The sequence below is a fragment of the Schistocerca gregaria genome, chromosome 1 (assembly GCF_023897955.1).
Source record: "Schistocerca gregaria isolate iqSchGreg1 chromosome 1, iqSchGreg1.2, whole genome shotgun sequence".
NCBI classification, from domain to species: domain Eukaryota; kingdom Metazoa; phylum Arthropoda; class Insecta; order Orthoptera; family Acrididae; genus Schistocerca; species Schistocerca gregaria.
This window is the reverse complement of record NC_064920.1, coordinates 1197501052-1197522718: the sequence shown is the minus strand read 5'-3', so window position 1 is coordinate 1197522718 and position 21667 is coordinate 1197501052. Positions and strand designations below refer to the sequence as shown.

The following is a 21667-nucleotide window of genomic DNA, read 5'->3' as shown; positions in this document are numbered from 1 at the left end:
CTGTATATAATAAAAAATGTCCAATACTTTATTTATTTTTAATTCCAAAACGTAATGTACTTTGTGAATAGCCCTCGTACAAGACATTAAATGACATCATCATCTGCAAACAACTTAAGAGGGCTACTCAGATTGTCTCTTACGTCGTTAACATAGATCAGGAACAATAGAGGGCCTGTAACACTTCTTTGGAGAGGACCAGATAATACTTCTGTTTTACTTGATGACTTTCTGCCTTTTACTACGAATTATGACCTTTCTGACAGGAAATCATAAATCCAGTTGCGCAAATGAAGCAATATTCCATAGGCACACAGTTTGGTTAAGACACGCTTGTGAGGAAGTGTTGAAAGCCTTCTGGAAATCTAAAAACATGGAATCAATTTGATATCCCTGTCGGTAGCACTCATTATCTCATACGTTTAAAGAGCTCGGTGTGTTTTAGAAGAACGATACTTTCTCAATCCGTGTCGATTAGTGTCAATAAATCATTTTCTTCGAGGTAATTAATAATGTTCGGACACAGCATACGTTCCAAAACCCTACTACAAATTGACGTTAATGATAAGGGCCTGTGATTCAGCAGGTTACTCCTATTTCTCGTTTTGGGTATTGGTGTGACTTGTGCAATTTTCCAGTCTTTGGATACGGATCTTTCTATGAGCGAGTGGTTGTATATAATTGCTAGATATGGACTTGTTGTATCAGCATGCTCTGAAAGGAGCCTGCCTGGCCTCATAATGCCATATAACACTGCGTCATAATTTGTAAAGTGGTCCAGAAAGCATACTTGGAAAACCCTATCAGGGAAAACAGCTGATTAACTGAGTACATTCCCTTGCTGACAGCAATCTCTAAATACAATGATAAAATTGTAGTACATACTTAAAATTGAAGATAACATGATTGTAAAATGAATGGAGTACAGGTTTTCTGATACAGTGTCAAGCTTAAAATCGCTTTCTGATTTCTGAAGACATCAAGGCAGCAATTTATTCCACCCTTGGCTGCTTACTTGGAGGTCTGATACACCCAGATCTGAGAAACTGCCAGTAGCTTGGGTCCCACACAGCTTGGTTGTACGAGACCAAATCCTGAACAGCCGCTCTAAGTTGGAGTGGGTCACTCACTAAGACAATACTGAGATCTTCCGGTCCTGTCGAAGCAGATAGTGGCACCACCAAACCCAGAGTGGTGGTTCACCAACCTCTGCACATAGAATCCATACTGAGCTGGTCTGGTAGGCTCCAGTTGACACCTGAATGCTTCTTTGTGGACAGCGTCTGATTTCTAGGTATAAGAAGTACAAGTTGATCCAAAAATCATGCTCTCATAATCTAATTGTCATCTGTGGCACACCTTATAATACTGCAGGAGGCGGGACCTGTGAGCTCCCCGTACCTTTCTGTTGAGGTAAGATCGGAGGATGAGTGCATGATCACAAACTCATCCACAAACAAACATTTAACAGGACTCATTACTGCAAAGGAGATGCCATTAATAGCGACTTCAAGCAGTGTGATACTGAGTATACTAGCTTTCTTTCTTTTGGTGTGGGGGGGGGGGGGGGGGCACTCTCGAAGGCATCAGCAATGTGATATTGAGGAAGGATTGGATAAGATGTGGCAGACATCCACGTAGTCCCATTCATTATGTTGGCAAAAGATGCTGTACCTCTAAGTGATGTACACTTTTCAAGGTCAAACAATGCACCAACCAAATGGTTTTGGTGTAAAAAGGACTCCTGTATCACTGTTTAGCAGAATTAAGTTGGCGTTGACAGAATAGTAACACCTAAAACAGCTCTGGTAGTGGTACAGGGAACAATGGGATTCAAGGAGATAGCAAACCAGCTCTTTACCTTAGGTTTGGTACTGTTCTCACCCAGTTTCCATAATGAAATTAATATTTCCTCCTCCTAAGTTGCAGAACACTGGCCATCAAACTAAATATGATCAGAACACGACAGGAGCTTGCCTCTGGCTCTAGGGCATAGACGACAGAGTACAGAATAACAAATCTGATTTGGTCCTGGAGCAGTGTCTCTGGCTGCTGACAGAGCTGATTACAATTCCCATGTGAAGAAGAGAAGGTTGGAGACCACCTCAGAACATGAAAAGAAGCGGAGCCACCTCATCTACACAGTCCTATGGAACAGTGGTCACTAAAAACTGAACCCTGTTTTCTGGTGCATCCACCAAGACTCCGTTTCTCAATGAGGCTGTATTGGGACATGTACCACCCTTGCCTGATAGCCACTTTACTGATTCCCAAACGTGTGCACTGGAAGTGCATCACTTGTGCTTCACAGACCTGAATGCACAAATATTGTCTTTAGTTAGATGTTTGAATTTCTGCAAAGCTGCATCCTTACCGTCGTCTGAAGTGGTTGCTAGACTGGGGAATGAAATCAGCAGCAGCTCAGTGGATCACACAGGAGATATGGTCCACCATCTCCAGGCCACATCTCTATTCTTTGAAGATTGCCTGATGACTGTATCCAAACCAATTTGCCCTTTGAAGCATTCATCTTTGCTGTCTGGGTCCGCAACATGGATCCACACTGGAATGCAAATATGTGGCCACTTTTCACTGACCGGAGTCTGCCACAGATGGGCAGCAAAAAAACAGTCATCCACTGATGACGATACTGTAGCTGTACAAAAGTGTCTCATCTAACCATGGATCAAAAGGTGGATACTATCTAAATGGATAAGGCATTCAATAATTCAACCCCTGGGGCATGTAGTAGCTAAGATCCATAGCACAATGTGTGCACTGAGTCACTCATGACAAAAGAATGGGCAGTGGAATGATGTGAAGTGCTCTATCACTGTTTCTGCACCCAACAGATTATGAGTACAGTTGTGTCTGTTTCTTTAAAATGAGTTTTCTTGTAAACCGATGCAGAACGGTCTCTCCAGGGTCAGGAGCTGCATTTTCTAATGCATTCTGTATCCATTCAAGATCCACTGCAATGCAGAAGACCCTGTGGTAGCCAATTATTAGTGATGGTTGTCCTTTCCCTCCCCCTTGGCAGTTGTAATTTACAGGAGCTTAGCCGAAATATATGTAGATGGTGGCCTGTTATCCATTTCCTCCTTGTGGATATCAATAACCTTCACAGTAAAATCACAATCAGAAAGGAAGAGTGCTCCCAAATCTGATGATTTATCTGCCCGTCTGTGATTTCGAATGACTTTTTGTGTGACTTTTTCCCCTTACTTAATGGGAGAAGATGGTTGGATGGATAAAGGGGATGGTTTAGTGGGCTTCTGATAGTGTGCAGTGGTATGTGGCTGAGGTTTCAAGTCCATTATTAACTGCTTCCAAATGGCTTTGGGGTCAAGTGTAGCTTTTACCCCACAGGTACACTGACAAGTACATGTACTTATACTTGAATCTGTAGACTGGGTTTATATGGGGGCATCACACTTGATGACTGGGTTCTTAAGGACCAGTGCAAAGAATAGCAATCATCAGAAGTTGCACGGCTTTGAAAACTCTGTTAACTTCACTACAGGTGTACAACTCAACATTCAACTCCTGAATTTTCCTTTCCTCATTATAAACTCTGCACTTCCTGCTCCGTACTGGGTGATTCCTGGAGCAGTTTATATGTTTCAGAGAAACTGTAGATGAGTAACCTGACATGGAAGCTGGGCCTCCACAATGCCCACATTATCCACCTTTTACATGTCATTCCATTCTGGTATGATCAAATCTTTGGATTTAACAAATTGCACTGCCTGGGAACAGATAGTCAAACCTTAAGGAGGATACAGCATGCAAGAATACGTTCAGGTAATTCCAGAATGTTGAAAATTAGACTAAATGGTGCAGTTTTTTCCAATGTGACACTGATTCTCTTCATACAGTTCTGCACTTCTGTAACACTTATGTTTTGTAATAAGAAAAGTCTATATCACACAAATCACAACAAATGTCATTTGCGTGATCTAGACTGCTTCTATAGGCACAATTGTGAAAACTTGTCACTGTTTTTCCCAAAATGTTTTTGAAAACCCACATGTTACAATTCTTCACACAGTTCAGCAGGGTCATCTCCATTATTTCATAGCAGATATGATGCCCTTACAGAAGTTAAAAGAGTGTTATGGAATTCAGACGCAACGGGGTCGTCACCTAAGGTCTACTGTGATCTGGTAGTCTGAACTAGAAGAGTGCCTTCATGAAGTCATTTAACACTTTTCAAGGACCCAGCAGAACCCTGTAAACCTTGTGGACATAAGGACGATTTTCTAAAAGATTCTTTCTGCTTCCTTGATTAGGACAGAAGTGTTATTGCAGAACAGTGTCCTGTTACTATAATTTTGAGAGGATGTCTTGGGCAGACGACTATCCGAGCTCTGTTTGTTGGATGGGTTAAGGTACCGCCTGAAAGTACACCAGTCCCTTCAGGAGCAGATTTAAGTTGAGGCCGCTCCGTAGGGATCCCATGAGCTGTTGGGGAAGTGGGGAAACAAATGTCGACCCATGCAGAGTCCTGTGTGCTTAAGCATGCCTTATACAACTGGTGGGGAAGGCGGGGGGCAACAGGTTTCCCAGAGGTTGCTGCTAGAGACTGTTTTATCTCTACATTCCTTCATCCTATCAGCACAGAGCAGTCCCCAGCTCAGGAAACCAGGGGTTGCCATGTCCACCCCAACAACTACTGATGGAGTTCCATAGGAGAAAAAACAGCCTGCCATTCCCTAAGTTGTGGAACACACTGTCAGGTCCTCCAATCTGAGGCCTATCTAGCTTGGGTGTCTCTGCCAGTAGCTACATCCCTGTCAGCATAGCCCTCAGTATCACTGAGGCATGCAAAGCCTTTTGCCCAGCACTGAAGGTTCCTGCAATAAGACTGTGTTCCCAGGAGAATAAATACAGCACGAGACACACATTATTCGATTCCAGGCACCCAGCACATCTAGATGGATTTGGCAATAATAGTGTGTTACACTCAACACAGTATCTCTCGAGAATCTTGCAGCAGTCAGAGCGCTAATGGAACCTTCATTGCTTCCGTCCATCTTTCAATAGCAAGAAAAAACGAATATAAATTTATGTTCCTTCATGAGAGAACACTTTCTTCTATACAGTCTTTAAAACACTTTACAGCTGGCAGTAAATTTTACAACAAACTACTTCAAAAAATTAGTTTTTGTTTAAAAGTCTAGAGTATAATTGTATAGTATATTTGTATAAAAAATAAATCTTTAAATTACATCTGATTGCTCATAAACTATTAAATAAAGCTTTTTTTGTTGTGGATAACACATACAGATAATGTTACATTTTGTACAGAATTACAGTACAACAGATAGTTCACTTGTGGGACATGGAGTATCAAATGCCTGTCCCTTCTTTCAGAACTTCATAAAATGCCTTAGTTTTGTAATAAAATATATATTTTAATAACAAATATGGAGAAAACGGACACTGTAGCAGTACAGTATCACATTTTTTTTATTTACAATTCCAACATCGGCAGAAAATTAATTATTTACATCCATATATACATTTACACACATTTATGGAATGTGAAAGAACTATCATAAGGTATTTATGAGAAGAGAAAATCTTTATTGTAACAAGTTTTTTTTTTTCTTTTAGCATTCATATCCTTCTGCTACTTTACTGCCTTTCTTCTTGTGACTGGACGATGGCAGAAATCGCTTCAACCAAGCCTTCGGTTTGAGATTTTCTAGACTTGGTGATTTGCTCTTCTTTAGACGTTTGCCATCAGAAGACGTATGTTGCTGGAACAATACGATGAATGTTTTTCATTCCTTTTTATTGGTAGTTAGCATAATAACAGTTTATACAAGTCATCAGTATGGTATTAATGTTTCTTTTTCCTTTAGAGATGTTTATAATACGTCAAATTCAGTATGTGAGCTAACATTCCATTTTTCACCTCTTCCCCATGTCGTGGGTAGTCAGAAAGGTTTGAGGATATTATCTGACAGGACAGACAGGATAGTTAACCACAGGTGTTTCGTGACATAATGCAGGAAGGTCACAGGTATTAACAATGAAGGATAAGGATGAATTAACACAGTGGAAAATAGTTTCTACTGTCCTGTTCTCTACAATAAGGGCACAATTTATTATGCTTGTTGGTAAACGGAAAACAAAAATTTTTCCAGACCTGCTATGAAAGTTCTTCACTTCTTGTCACAAACACTATAATGTCTAGGAATAGGCTCCATCAAAACAGTAATTTAAGCATATCTGTATCTACATCTGTACACAGTAATTTAAGCATATATGTATCTACATCTGTACACAGTAATTCTTTTAACAGTGTGTGGCACGGGTACTTCTGGCACCACTACCACTTCCACCGGTCTCTGCTACATTAGTGAATGGCAGTCTCTGCTACATTAGTGAATGGCGGTCTCTGCTACATTAGTGAATGGCGGTCTCTGCTACATTAGTGAATGGCGGTCTCTGCTACATTAGTGAATGGCGGTCTCTGCTACATTAGTGAATGGCGGTCTCTGCTACATTAGTGAATGGCGGTCTCTGCTACATTAGTGAATGGTGCGTGGAAAGAATGACCATTCATATGGCCCTGTATGAGCTCTAGTTTCTCTAATTTTCTCATGGTGAGCATTTTGCAACATGCACCGCTCTTCATTGATTCTTACTTATTCTTCTATTACTTCAGACAGAAAAGGTATACTCGAGAATCGCCTGCATGATTATTTTGTACACTATTTCCATCATGAATGTCAAGCCTAGCATCTTATTTCTTACGATGGCTGTTCAAAAAGTATCCGCCTTTATTTCTTATTGTTGAAACCAACAATGGTATTGAGGCTTGTGCACAGGCTCCATATTTGTTAAGTGTACTTGACATTAGTACCTTCTGCCTGATTTTTAACCACGAATGCAGAAACAACTAGCTGTTGGTTGGCCATTGACAAGTAAACACATGTAAGTGGATGGCCTCGGATTTTCTGTTGCGACAGAAATGTGGAACAACATTACTGTGACAAATTTTGTTTTCGGCTTGGCGATTCTCAATTGAAACAATGCACAAGATTTGACAGTTTTTGGGGACAAAGCAATCGATACAACTCCTTCAATGGCCACTCATCAGTGAAGACTGATGAGTGAAGCATGCTCATGTATGCTCTCAATATCTGCAATAGAGGTTGTTATTAATCACTTAAGGACCTTGGTGATGCAGGATAGGTGAATCACAATCAGAGAACTTGCAGACGAGATGAAAATTAGTACTGGGTGCATTCGTTCCATTTTAACAGAACATTTGGACCTCAGGAGAGCCCCAGAAAAATTTATGCCGAAGTTGCTAACAACTGAACAGAAACAACTTTATGCGGAAATCACGCAGGATGTGCTGAATACTGTGAACAGTAAATCTAACTTTCTTAACAATGATGTAAATAAAATAGAAAGAAACTTCCACATGGGAAAAATATATTAAAAACAAAGATTCCAAGACTTACCAAGCGGGAAAGCGCCAGTAGATAGGCACAATAAATAAAACACACACACACACACACACACACACACACACACACACACACACACACACACACACACAGAATTTCTAGCTTTCGCAACCGACGGTTGCTTTTTCAGGAAAGAGGGAAGGAGAGGGAAAGACGAAAGGATGTGGGTTTTAAGGGAGAGGGTAAGGAGTCATTCCAATCCCGGTAGCGGAAAGACTTCCCTTAGGGGGAAAAAACGACAAGTGTACACTCACTCCCGCGCGCACACGCACACGCGCACGCGCGCACGCGCGCACGCGCGCACGCGCGCACGCGCGCACACGCGCACACGCGCACACGCGCACACGCGCACACGCGCACACGCGCACACGCGCACACGCGCACACGCACACACGCACACACGCACACACGCACACACGCACACACGCACACACGCACACACGCACACACGCACACACGCACACACGCACACACGCACACACGCACACACGCACACACGCACACACGCACACACGCACACACACACACACACACAAAGCCAACCGCACATACACAGACACAAGCAGACATTTGTAAAGGTAAAGAGTTCGGGCAGAGATGTCAGTCGGGGCGGAAGTACAGAGGCAAAGAAGTTGTCGAAAGACAGGTGAGGTACGATCGGCGGCAACTGTCCTCTGCACCCTTCCACCACCACCTACTCCAGTCCTGTAACCCGGAAGGTGTACACGATCAAAGGCAGAGCCAGGTGTGAAGGCACCCACGTGATTTACAAACTGACCTGCCTACACTGTGACGCTTTCTATGTGGGAATGACCAGCAACAAACTGTCCATTCACATGAATGGACACAGGCAGACAGTGTTTGTTGGTAATGAGGATCACCCTGTGGCTAAACATGCCTCGGTACATGGCCAGCACATCTAGGCACAGTGTTACACCGTCCGGGTTATCTGGATACTTCCCACCAACACCAACCTATCCGAACTCCGGAGATGGGAACTCGCCCTTCAGTATATCCTCTTTTCTCGATATCTGTCAGGCCTCAACCTCTGCTAGTTTGAAGTTGCCGCCGCTCATACCTCACCTGTCTTTCAACAACTTCTTTGCCTCTGTACTTCCGTCTCGACTGACATCTCTGCCCAAACTCTTTGCCTTTACAAATGTCTGCTTGTGTCTGTGTATGTGCGAATGGCTATGTCTGTCCTTTTTTCCCCCAAGGGAAGTCTTTCCGCTACCGGGATTGGAATGACTCCTTACACTCTCCCTTAAAACCAACATCCTTTCGTCTTTCCCTCTCCTTCCCTCTTTCCTGAAGAAGCAACCATTGGTTGCGAAAGCTAGAAATTCTGTGTGTGTGTGTTTGTGTGTTTTATTTATTGTGCCTATCTACCGGCGCTTTCCCGCTTGGTAAGTCTTGGAATCTTTGTTTTTAATATAACTTTCTTAACACAATGATAACTGGTGATGCGTCCTGGGTTTGTGGATACAAGTCACCAATAAAGTTCCAGTCATCACAATGGAAGCACCCATCATCCCAGAGACTCGAAAAAAAGGAAAATTATGAGGCAGGTGTGCAGCAATGTGAATCTCATACTGACTGTCTTTTCTCGACTTCAATGGCGTGGTTCATCACAAGTACACTCCTAGAAGATACTAATGTCAATAAGGAGTACTGATACAATGTTCTGCACTGCCTTTGTGATGCAGTGAGGAGCAAATGGGCAGACTTGTGACCAGCGAGCAGCTGGGACCTTCACCATGATAACACACTCACTTATTTTCCTCAATTAACTTTCAGTTTTTTAGTCGAACCCGATACAGCTGTGTTTTGTCAGCCTCCCTATTCCCCTGACCTAGCACCGAGTGTATACTGGTTTTTCCCTAAAATGGAAAAAGACTCTGAAAGGAACCAGATTTCTGAACGGGGAAGACATTATGTAGAATTCAAAGGAGCATCTGGCCACCATACCAAAAGAGGATTTGTGTAGAACTTGAAGGGGACTACTCTAAAGGTGACTACTGTCAAACAGTTGTATCTAAATAAAGACTGATTTCGTAAGTAAGAGTCAGACTTTTCAAACAGCCCTTGTATAAGGTCATACAATTTTAGAATGTAGAGTGTATTTTACACAGTTGTTACTGTTTCTGTAATTTATCAGAAATAGTTTAATGTAACAGTAATAGATCTCTTCTTTAATTTATTTATGCACTGTATATTTCATTTAGGCTAGTAATTAGCAAGGCTAAGTACAATAACTAAGTTTACGAAATTCACACACAGCCACCTGAAGGTAAGATCTCAGTGAATTTACTTATGTTCTAATATACTATTTTTTTCTTTTTTTTGGGGGGAAGGGGGGCGGGTGGAGTCTGTGATATTTTAAAACATTTTATGAAAACTATGTATGTTATATGAACAACACAAAAACCATAAGATATTTTTATTTGTAAAATTCAAGTATCTCTTAGCCATTACTCATTCCCACTACTCGTTCCACATCCCTGAATGTTCTCCTTCTTAGTGGAATATATGGAAGACAAGGACTGAATCCATCCACCTGCTTCACCGAACACTCCTCCCATGCAGAGCACCTGTTTACTGATGGTGTTCAGTAGCAGATCAGAGACAAGGAGCATAGAAGCAGACCACCTCATTTCCTTCCTCCCTATGGCTGCCTAATGTATGTATTATCAGACATCCAAGAAACTAGAATGAAATTTTCACTCTACAGTGGAGCGTGCACTGATATAATACTTCCTGGCAGATTAAAACTGTGTGCTGGACCGAGACTCGAACTCGGGTGCTTTGCCTTTCGCGGGCAAGTGCTCTACCAACTGAGCTACCCAAGTACGACTCACGCCCCGCCCTTACAGCTTTACTTCTGCCAGTACCTTGTCTCCTACCTTCCAAGCTTTACAGAAGCTCTCCTGTGAACCTAGCAGAACTAGCACTCCTGAAAGAAAGGATATTGCGGAGACCATTGCTTAGCCACAGTGGGCACGTACGTACGTACGTACGTACGTACGTGTGTGTGTGTGTGTGTGTGTGTGTGTGTGTGTGTGTGTGTGTGTGTGTGTGTGTGTTTTTCGCTTTCTGAAGAAGGCTTCAGCCAAAAGATCAATGGGTAACAGTCTTTGTTGTTCCTGTCTGTAACTTGAAAAGCCTTCTTTATGGTGAGTCACAATCTCTTCTTTTCATAATACTGTTGATATTCCAAATTGCTACTCCACTATTTCCATTGCTGTGAGATACATTGATTGAAATATCTTCCTAATGCAAGCGTATTTAGCACATGAGGGCTTCAAATTTTACTGGAACTTTTCAGGTGGTGTCACAAAACAGCACACCCAGCATATCAACTTATCGTCATCTTTCAAACTTTGAGAAAGGTCGAATCACAGGCATGAGGGGCATGGGAGCTTCACACTGATGGATTACACAAACAGTTGGCTGTAGCGCAATGACTGCGGAACAAGCCAGAGCCCGATGGACTCCCTATCAGATTCTATACCCAATTTGTGGCTGTTTGCCCTTCTGTTAACTATAATCTATTGTAGATCCCTTGAACAAAAAGCTGTGCCCAATAGCTGGAAGAAAGCACAGGTCACACCTGTCTACAGGAAGGGTAGCAAAAGTCATCAACAAAACTACTTTCCAATATCATAGGCACCCATTTGTTGCAGAATCTTATAACATATTCTGAGCTCAAACATAACGATGTATCTCTAACAAAATGACCTCCTCCATGCCAACCAACACAGATTTTGAAAACATTGATCATTTAAAACTAACTCGCACTTTTCTCACATGACGTCCTGCAAACCACAAATCTTGGCTGTCAACACAGATGCCATATTTCTCAATTTTGGCAAAGTATTTGACTCACAGATTGCGAGTAGAAGTTAATGGCGATATGCCCCACGGAAGCATGTTGGGTCCCTCACTATTCATGTTGTACAGTTATGACCTTACAGACACTTTTAATAATAACCTTAGACTTTCTGCAGATGAAGCAGTTGTCTATAATAAAGTACAGTCTGAACTAAGATGCACAAATATCCAGTCACACTTTGATAAAATTTCAAAGCCGATCGAAGGAGTGTGTCACAGTCATGTTTAAAGAACTTAACTGGCAGGCCCTTGAAAGTAGATGAAAGTATCCTGAGGACGAGGAATATATTATGTTGTTGTTGTTGTGGTCTTCAGTCCTGAGACTGGTTTGATGCAGCTCTCCATGCTACTCTATCCTGTGCAAGCCTCTTCATCTCCCAGTACCTACTGCAACCTACATCCTTCTGAATCTGCGTAGTGTGGTCATCTCATGGTCTCCCTCTACGATTTTTACCCTCCACGCTAACCTCCAATACTAAATTGGTGATACCTTGATGCCTCAGAACATGTCTTACCAACCGATCCCTTCTTCTGGTCAAGTTGTGCCACAAACTTCTCTTCTACCCAATCCTATTCAATACTTCCTCATTAGTTATGTGATCTACCCATCTAATCTTCAGCATTCTTCTGTAGCACCACATTTCAAAAGCTTCTATTCTCTTCTTGTCCAAACTAGTTATCGTCCATGATTCACTTCCATACATGGCTACACTCCATACAAATACTTTCAGAAATGACTTCCTGACACTTAAATGTATACTCGATGCTAACAAATTTCCCTTCTTCAGAAATGCTTTCCTTGCCATCACCAGTCTACATTTCATATCCTCTCTACTTCGACCATCATCAGTTATTTTGCTCCCCAGATAGCAAAACTCCTTTACTACTTTAAGTGTCTCATTTCCTAATCTAATTCCCTCAGTATTACCTGACTTAATTCGACTACATTCCATTATCCTCATTTTGCTTTGATGTTCATCTTATATCCTCCTTTCAAGACACTATCCATTCCGTTCAACTGCTCTTCCAAGTCCTTTGCTGTCTCTGACAGAATTACAATGTCATCGGCGAACCTCAACATTTTGATTTCTTCTCCATGGATTTTAATACCTAACCCGAATTTTTCTTTTGTTTCCTTCACTGCTTGCTCAATATACAGATTGAATAACATTGGGGAGAGGCTACAACCCTGTCTCACTCCCTTCCCAACCACTGCTTCCCTTTCATGCCCCTCGACTTTTATAACTGCCATCTGGTTTCTGTACCAAGTGTAAATAGCCTTTCGCTCCCTGTATTTTACCCCTGCCACCTTCAGAATTTGAAAGAGAGTATTCCAGTCAACATTGTCAAAAGCTTTCTCTAAGTCTACAAATGCTAGATACGTAGGTTTACCCTTCCTCAATCTAGCTTCTAAGATAAGTCGTAGGGTCAGTATTGCCTCACGTGTTCCAACATTTCTACGGAATCAAAACTAATATTCCCCGAGGTCGGATTCTACTAGTTTTTCCATTCGTCTGTAAAGAATTCGCGTTAGTATTTTGCAGCTGTGACTTATTAAGCTGACGGTTCGGTAATTTTCACACCTGTCAACACCTGCTTTCTTTGGGATTGGAGTTATTATATTCTTCTTGAAGTCAGAAGGTATTTCACCTGTCTCATACATCTTGCTCACCAGATGGTAGAGTTTTGTCAGGACTGCCTCTCCCAAGGCCGTCAGGAGTTCCAATGGAATGTTGTCTACTCCGGGGGCCTTGTTTCGACTCAGGTCTTTCAGTGCTGCGTCAAACTCTTCACGCAGTATCGTATCTCTCATTTCATCTTCATCTACATCCTCTTCCATTTCCATAATATTGTCCACAAGTACATCGCCCTTGCATAGACCCTCTATATACTCCTTCCACCTTTCTGCTTTCCCTTCTTTGCTTAGAACTGGGTTTCCATCGGAGCTCTTTATGTTGGTTTCCATCGGAGCTCTTGATGTTCGTACAAGTGGTTCTCTTATCTCCAAAGGTCTCTCTAATTTTCCTGTAGGCAGTATCTATCTTACCCCTAATGAGATAAGCCTCTACATCCTTACATTTGTCCTCTAGCCATCCCTCCTTAGCCATTTTGCACTTCCTGTCGATCTCATTTTTGAGACGTCTGTATTCCTTTTTGCCTGCTTCATTTACTGCATTTCTATATTTTCTCCTTTCATCAATTAAATTCAATATTTCTTCTGTTACCCAAGGATTTCTACTAGCCCTCGTCTTTTTACCTACTTGATCCTCTGCTGCCTTCACTACTTCATCCCTCAAAGCTACCCATTCTTCTTCTACTGTATTTCTTTCCCCAATTCCTGTCAATTGTTCCCTTATGCTCTCCCTGAAACTCTGTACAACCTCTCGTTCTTTCAGTTTATCCAGGTCCCATCTCCTTAAATTCCCACCTTTTTGCTGTTTCTTCAGTTTTAATCTACAAGTCATAACCAATACATTGTGGTCAGAAGCCACATCTGCCCCTGGAAATGTCTTACAATTTAAAACCTGGTTCCTAACTCTCTGTCTTACCATTATATAATCTATCTGAAACCTGTCAGTATCTCCAGGCTTCTTCCATGTATACAGCCTTCTTTTATGATTTCTTGAACCAAGTGTTACCTATGATTAAGTTGTGCTCTGTGCAAAATTCTACCAGGCGACTTCCTCTTTCATTTCTTAGCCCCAGTCCATATTCACCTACTACGTTTCCTTCTCTCCCTTTTCCTACTACCGAATTCCAGTCACCCATGACTATTAAATTTTCATCTCCCTTCACTATCTGAATAATTTCTTTTATTTGATCATACATTGCTTCAATTTCTTCGTCATCTGCAGAGCTAGTTGGCATATAAACTTGTACTACTGTAGTAGGTGTGGGCTTCGTATCTATCTTGGCCACAATAATGCGTTCAATATGCTGTTTGTAGTAGCTTACCCGCATTCCTATTTTCCTATTCATTATTAAACCTACTCCTGCATTACCCCTATTTGATTTTGTGTTTATAACCCTGTAGTCACCTGACCAGAAGTCTTGTTCCTCCTGCCACCGAACTTCACTAATTCCCACTATATCTAACTTTAACCTATCCATTTCCCTTTTAAATTTTCTAACCTACCTGCCCGATTAAGGGATCTGACATTCCACACTCCGATCTGTAGAATGCCAGTTTTCTTTCTCCTGATAACGACATCCTCTTGAGTAGTCCCCGCCCGGAGATCCGAATGGGGGACTATTTTACCTCCGGAATATTTTACCCAAGAGGACGCCATCATCATTTAATCATTCAGTAAAGCTGCATGCCCTCGGGAAAAATTACGGCCGTAGTTTCCCCTTGCTTTCAGCCGTTCGCAGTACCAGCACAGCAAGGCCGTTTTGGTTATTGTTACAAGGCCAGGTCAGTCAATCATCCATACGGTTGCCCCTGCAACTACTGAAAAGGCTGCTGCCCCTCTTCAGGAACCACACGTTTGTCTGGCCTCTCAAAAGATACCCCTCCGTTGTGGTTCAACCTACGGTACGGCTATCTGTATCGCTGAGGCACGCAAGCCTCCCCACCAACAGCAAGGTCCATGGTTCATTGGGGGGGGGGGGGGGGGGGGGGTGAGATATGTTATGACTCCTTACATATTGCTCCCATGGATATAGCAAGGACAAGTTCAGATTAATTACAGCATACAATGAGACAATTTAAACAGCAATCATTCTTTCTGCACTCAGTACCTAAATGGTTCACACAGTATAGATATAGATGAAGTGGTGACCAGCATCCATCATTTAACGATTATGAATAAGCTTTACATCATTAGCAGCACCTATTAGTATTTCATTTTGAAGGAATCCTGGCTTATTATTAAGATATGTTTAATAATTTCAATATTGTAACTGGACCATTTTAGGTGTAGGTTTCACCTCAAATATTGAAATAGCATTTAGAAGTATAGTACATATCTGCCAAAATGTAAATAATGATTGAATTTCTGAACTTTCCGTGCAATACGGAATCTGTATTCTCCAACTGTACCAAGAGTAGGAATATGAATTTACTGATGTTGCTATACTGAAACAATTACTCTATTTTTGAACACTGGTAAGTCCAAGAAATGAGAAAAATCTTCCCACCCCTCCTAAGGCAGTATTCCACTACCCACCCAAACTATGCAATATCCTTGTCTGTCCTCATTCAGACCATACTCCCAATCCTTTTCCATGTGGCTCATATCTCTGCATAGATCCAGATGCAAGAGTGTCCCATATGTCCTGTCACTGGCATTTCCTATCCTACCAAAACTGTGAAAGCAGCCTTGTGAACCACAAACTTAGCTGCTGCCACTGTGCTGCATTCTACGTGGACCTGACTACTAACAAGCTGCCTGTCCGCATAAATGACCAGTAGCAAATCATGGCCAAGAGACTGGTGGAACACCCAGTTGCTGGGTGAACATGCTTCCCAGCATGATATGATTCATCTGAATGCCTGCTTCACAGCTTGTGCCATCAGAATGCTTACCACCAACATCATTACCTCTGAATTATGTGGGTGACATACTCTCCCACAACTTCTCAACCTTCATTAATTCCTACCCGTGTTCCACCAGCCTGTGCCCTTCCCTCATCCCACTGCAGTACACACATTGTTTTATACTGGCAATGCACCAAGAAATCCTTCCTCTTCTCAACTTCTTCCCTCCACTCCTCCCCCCTCCCTCCCTTCTCCACCCAGCACAGCCTCCTGATGCTGCAGCTAGCAAAGCCTATCCTGTCCCCACCATATTCCTGAATCCCTCAACTGGCAGTACTAGCATCTTCCCCCATCCCTACCCTGCAATCCTTCCCCCCTACCAACTACATGCGACCTCTTTACTCCTGCTATAGCCAATTCAGCAGATACCTGCTCATATGAGATGAAGTCTCAGTTGAGCCTTAGTGCCAGTGAACAGTAGTCGTATGTGTGAGTGGTTTGAGAATGGGTGCAAGTTCTACTTCTGAAGAAGGATTTTGCATAAACCTTCAATATTTCTATAGTTCAATTCTTTTATCTTGGCGGTTTGCGCATGCCCGCACAGACGCAGGAGGTTGCTGCATTGCCAGTTGTACGTGTACGTGCCAAGAGAAGCACCACCATAGCATAGTTCGCAAACTTACGTTTAGGGGGGAGTGCGCAGTTTATGAAGTAAAGCCACCACAGCCGCATTAATCCTTCCGTTGATACAGAGACGAGCTCTCCGCATTCCACGATGTGTACAATTTTGTCATCATTGCACTGTTCGCCTGTGCAGAGACACGGTGTTTTGACTGCTTTGACACACTTTATCATTCGATTTCACAAAAACTATTTGGCCCAACAATTTGATTTTTACACATCTTCTTGACTGATTCCTTCCCCCCATAAATGACTTAATTTTGTTTCGATGTCCAATGCAGTTATTGTGCAGCAGTAGATGTAGTAAACCACTGCACAGAATTTTGAAGAGTTTGCAGAGGTAAAAGTCCATAGCGTATACTTTCCGTATTTTCGTTTTTAGTTGCCACTAGAAATTTCAAAAAATTACTTTCAAACGAATAAAATTCATGAAGTAAGACACTTCTATATTGTTTTTAAAATAAAGAAAATGTTAAGCAACGATCAAGGTTTGAACTCAGGACCTTTAACTTAGCAGTCATACATTTTATCCATTACGCTAACACAGCTTATCATTAAATGTATCTCCCAGACGACTTTAAAATAGCACGCAAAATACCGACAAACACTGTTGGTATGATTATGAATTACTCACATTTCGTTGAAGTACAATAGGAAATAAACAATTATCGCTGTTCTTTATTGCGAGAAAGTGGTTAGTGAGAATGATACAAACACCTTTCCTTGCTAGCGCCTGAATTAGGAGGCTTCTTGCTTGTTTGGTTTAATTAATTAATGGAATATGAAGCAATTGGTATAAAGAATGCTTTTTCCAAACTTTCTATAAAAGAAAGTCTGCTATCAAGACATTGCTTTTGTTCAATTACTTTATTTATGACTGAACATTTATAAAACTGAAGACACTCGTCTCTGCTCTGCACTGTAGTGGATCTGTGACAACGTCGTTCTCTATTCATTGGCTCACTGTGTTTTGTGACTTCATATGCGCAGAATGAACCTAAACTCGGCCGCCGTCATAAATGACGCGCACTTTAGTATTGTTTCTCACTGTGCCTGCCTGTGAATCAGCGTCTCCTCTATGTGGTCAGTTGTAATCTATCTTTCCTGTATTGTTGTTATTCTATTTTCAGTTAAGCAACTGAATTTACAGAATATATTTTACCTTGAGGTCAAATTTCATTCTGAGGTGCAATAGTAGCTACAAATCCATCATTAGTTATTACATACTCAAAACAGATTTAGTACAATGAGTTCGAGGTGGGTTTGTTGTAGATATTTCCACATTAAACTGATTTTTCACATTCAATTTCGCTCATTACAAGAATAATCGGGACTACAGGAAGTACTACACAACATGAACATTGTAGGACTGCTCATCAACTGATGACTAGACAGAATGTAACAACTGAAATACAAGTAGAGGTTACATGCAGAGCATCATCACAAACAATCAGGAACAGACTACTGAAAGCTGGATTCACATCCTGAGTTGCTAAGTGTTGTGTATTGCTGACACCTTAACACCGAAAACAGACTAGAACGTGTAGAACGAAAGTCAACCAGGACAATGGGTAGCATTCTGTGGCATTCAGCAATATGGGTCTTGCTTCTGTCAGCAGCATTCAGATCGACACTAATGAGCCTGTAGATGAGTTCGTAGGAAATCAAAAGCAGTGATTCCAGAGACCCACAACCCCCAAAGTTATGGAATAATTGTGAGGACTACAGGATCAGAAAACAGGATTGTTTTGGTAATTTTTGAAGGGAGCCTGAATGCTTACTGCTATGTGGCAAGATTGGGAAACCTTATAACACTCACGACCAGGGAACAAAATGAATTATTCCAGCACAACAAAACACACCCCACACTTCAGTTCACACTACAAACAGCTTGATGAATATAAACATAGGCTTCTGCAGCAATTGTCACAATCAGTAACATTTTTCTGGGTTTGTGACTGCAGGTGTTTCAGAAAGAATACATATATTTATTAAACTTTAATACACACAAATATGACACTTTACACACATATTTATGAACCTCTCCAGTTCAGATTACAGATGTTCAATATGTCCTCCATCAAGAAGACAAACAATATCACATTGATATTCAAATATCACCCACTCTCAGGTAAGCATGTCCTTCTTCACTAATTTTATGTCAGTAGGGATCCAGTTCTTCAACTCTTCCAGGTTCTGTGAGAGTGGCGGTACATAAACATTGTATTTAATGAAACACCATAGAAAGAAGTCAGAGGGTGTCAAATGAGGTGGCTGTGGAGCACAGATGAGATGTGTCAAGTCACCAGCTCGTTGATGACCAATCCAAAGATCCAGCAGAGTTTCATTCAGATATTCACACACTTGGTGACTCCAGTGAGGGGGTGCGCAGTCGTGTTGAAAAATGAAATTGTCTTCATGCAGCCTCGGAAACGATCAGTTTCATAACACTGCAAGATACTGCTGACCGTTAACCATTTTTCCATCAAAGAAGAATGGGCCATAAACAGATGATTGGGATATCGCAGAAAACACATTGACTTTGGGCGAATCTTGTACATGTTCTGTAGGCCCCAAATTCGAACATTGTGTTCGTTCACCTGACCACTAACATGGAAAGTCGCTTCATCACTGAACGCAATGCATTGTGCGAAAGTGTTATCATTGTCAATAGCACCAAGAATCTCGTTACAAAATGCCACAAGTTTGCATTTGTCATCAGATTGCAGAACTTTTAACAGCTGTAACTTGTACGGCTTCATAACCAACCAACGTCTCAAAACATGCCAAATTGTTGTTACAGGCAGTTGTAACTCCCAACTGGCATGACAAGTTGATTTTGAAGGACTACTTTGGAAAGCTGTTTGAATTCATGCAACATGTTCTTCAAGAACACTAGGGCAGCCAGGAATCTCTCCTTTACATGCACATCCTGTATCTACAAACTGTCAATACTATCTGCGAATGTTTCATCCATTCGGAGGATCAATTTGGTACCTCCACCTGAAATGTCTTTGCACTGTAATCACGGAATTGCACTTTGCAAACTCGAGAACACAAAATGATTTCTGCTGCAGAGTAGCCATTTTAAACATATGGCGGTTACACAGCAAAACAGAAGACAACTGACATCTAGTGGCTATTAATATAAATTAGACTATGTATTTGTTTCTCCAACAGAGGAGCCATGGCGCAGCGATTGATAGTTTGGACAAAATAATACTTTTTGAAACACCCCTGAATATAAAACTCCTGACGTTTCAGTCCCTGTTGCAAGCAAACTTCTTCAGGGTGTTTTTGTTTACTGCTGAATGAGAAAACTGTTTCTTACATACCTGCAGACGTGGCTGTTATCTAACTTTGATAGGGAGTTTAGGATGAAGGGGAGGGACACTAGAAGTCTTTATTGGTGATTTTGTTTATTTCTTTTCATTGAGGGAAACACAATGTTTCGATTGGTGTTTGCATTACTGCTTGTGATTGGTGGAAATCGGTGAATGGAAAACCAGGCAGCAGCTGTGACGTGGCATTGTTTTCCTGCTTCCAAGTACCGGCGGTGGTGCGCCAGTACTCTATGTACCTGCAGCCGCTGTGGTCTCCCAGCTTTCGGGAGGAAGAGTACAGAGGCAATAGAAATAGCCAAGTGACCGGCCAACAGGAAAAAAGAAGATGGGCACTGGCTTCTAACTTCTCGGCTGCCAGCAATAACAGCACTACAGGATGATAGCTCATGTGAAGCAACACATACAGGCGCACAGGAGACCGCAGCGGCCACAGGTACATAGAGTACTGGCGCACCTCAGCCGGCACTAGAAAGCAGGAAAACAACGCCATGTCGCAACTGCCACCTGGTCTTCCATTCGCCGATTTCCACCAATCACAAGCAGTAACGCGCACACACACCAATCAAAACATCAGGTTTCCACCAATGAAAAGAAATAATAAAAACACCCTCCCCTTCATCCTAAACACCCTATCAGAATTAGATAACAGCCATGTCTCCAGGTATATAAGAAACAAAGTTTTCTCATTGACCAGTAAACAAAAACACCCTGAAGAAGTTGGCTTGCAACAGGGACCAAAACACTGGTAGTTTTATAAATATTGACAATGCAGTCACAAACCCAGAAAAATGTTATTGGAAGCGTGATGAATGTTTGGAACCTTGACCAGCCTGCGTGGTCATTTGATTTGTCACCCACAGAGCACGTTTTGGAAGAGAAGCTACAATGTACACTTTCATACAAGCCTCCAGCCAGCAAATCTTCATTAACTAACACAGCAAGTGTTTCATGCACAGCATGAATCTCTCAAGATAACATTCAGGTGCTTTCAGTTTCCAGACCACAATCAATAACAGAATGTATTTGTGCCTGAGGAGGAGGAGGAGGGGAGGGGGGGCACATCTTACGCTGATGATATCAGTTCCAAATGAATTGAAAGTTTAATCGTGTAATGATGATGTGTTGTGAACTCCTCAAAGTTCAGTAAGTATTGAACTGGTGCTTAAAGGTGTAACATTTTTCCTTTTTTATCAGTCCATTACAGATAGTTCTTTACACACACAAAGTGTTGAGTGTTACTGACAAGGGGTTTCACATTGATTCTATATTTCAAGATTTTCAGAAGGCTTTTGATACTTTCACAGTGGCTTACAGTGAAATTACATGCTTATGGAATACTTTCTCAGTCATGTGACTGGAGTCGTTATTTCCTGTCAAAGGGGTCACACTTCATAGTAACTGACTGAAAGTCATTGAGTGCAATGGAAGTCATTTCTGGTTTTTCCCAAGGCAGCGTTATAGGCCCTCTGCTGTTCCTTATCTATATAAATGATTCAAGAGACAATCTGAGCAGCCGCCTTAATTTGTTTGAAGATGATACTGTCGTTTATCATCTAGTAAAGTTATCAGAAGAACAAAACACTCTGCAAAACAATTTAGGAAAGATATCCGTGTGGTGCAAAAATTGACAATGGACCCCAAATAAGGAAAAATGTGGGGTCATCTACATGAGTGGTAAAAGGAATCCATTAAACTTCAGTTACATGATAGTCAAATCTAAAGGCCGTAAAATGAACTAAATACCTAGGAATTAAAATAATGAACAACTTAAATTGCAAAGA

At 41.6% G+C, this 21667-nt stretch overlaps 1 protein-coding gene across 1 annotated transcript in view; it reads right to left on the bottom strand.

Moving 5' to 3' along the window:
- Positions 1 to 4999: 4999 nt before the first annotated feature.
- Positions 5000 to 21667, bottom strand: part of LOC126284700 (myeloid differentiation primary response protein MyD88) — a 112330-nt gene continuing 95662 nt past the window's right edge. Inside the window, exon 9 of the mRNA XM_049983833.1 lies at positions 5000 to 5765. Within this exon, the coding sequence (XP_049839790.1) occupies positions 5616 to 5765 (150 nt within the window). The 3' untranslated portion in view covers positions 5000 to 5615. The remainder of the gene's footprint in view (positions 5766 to 21667) is intronic.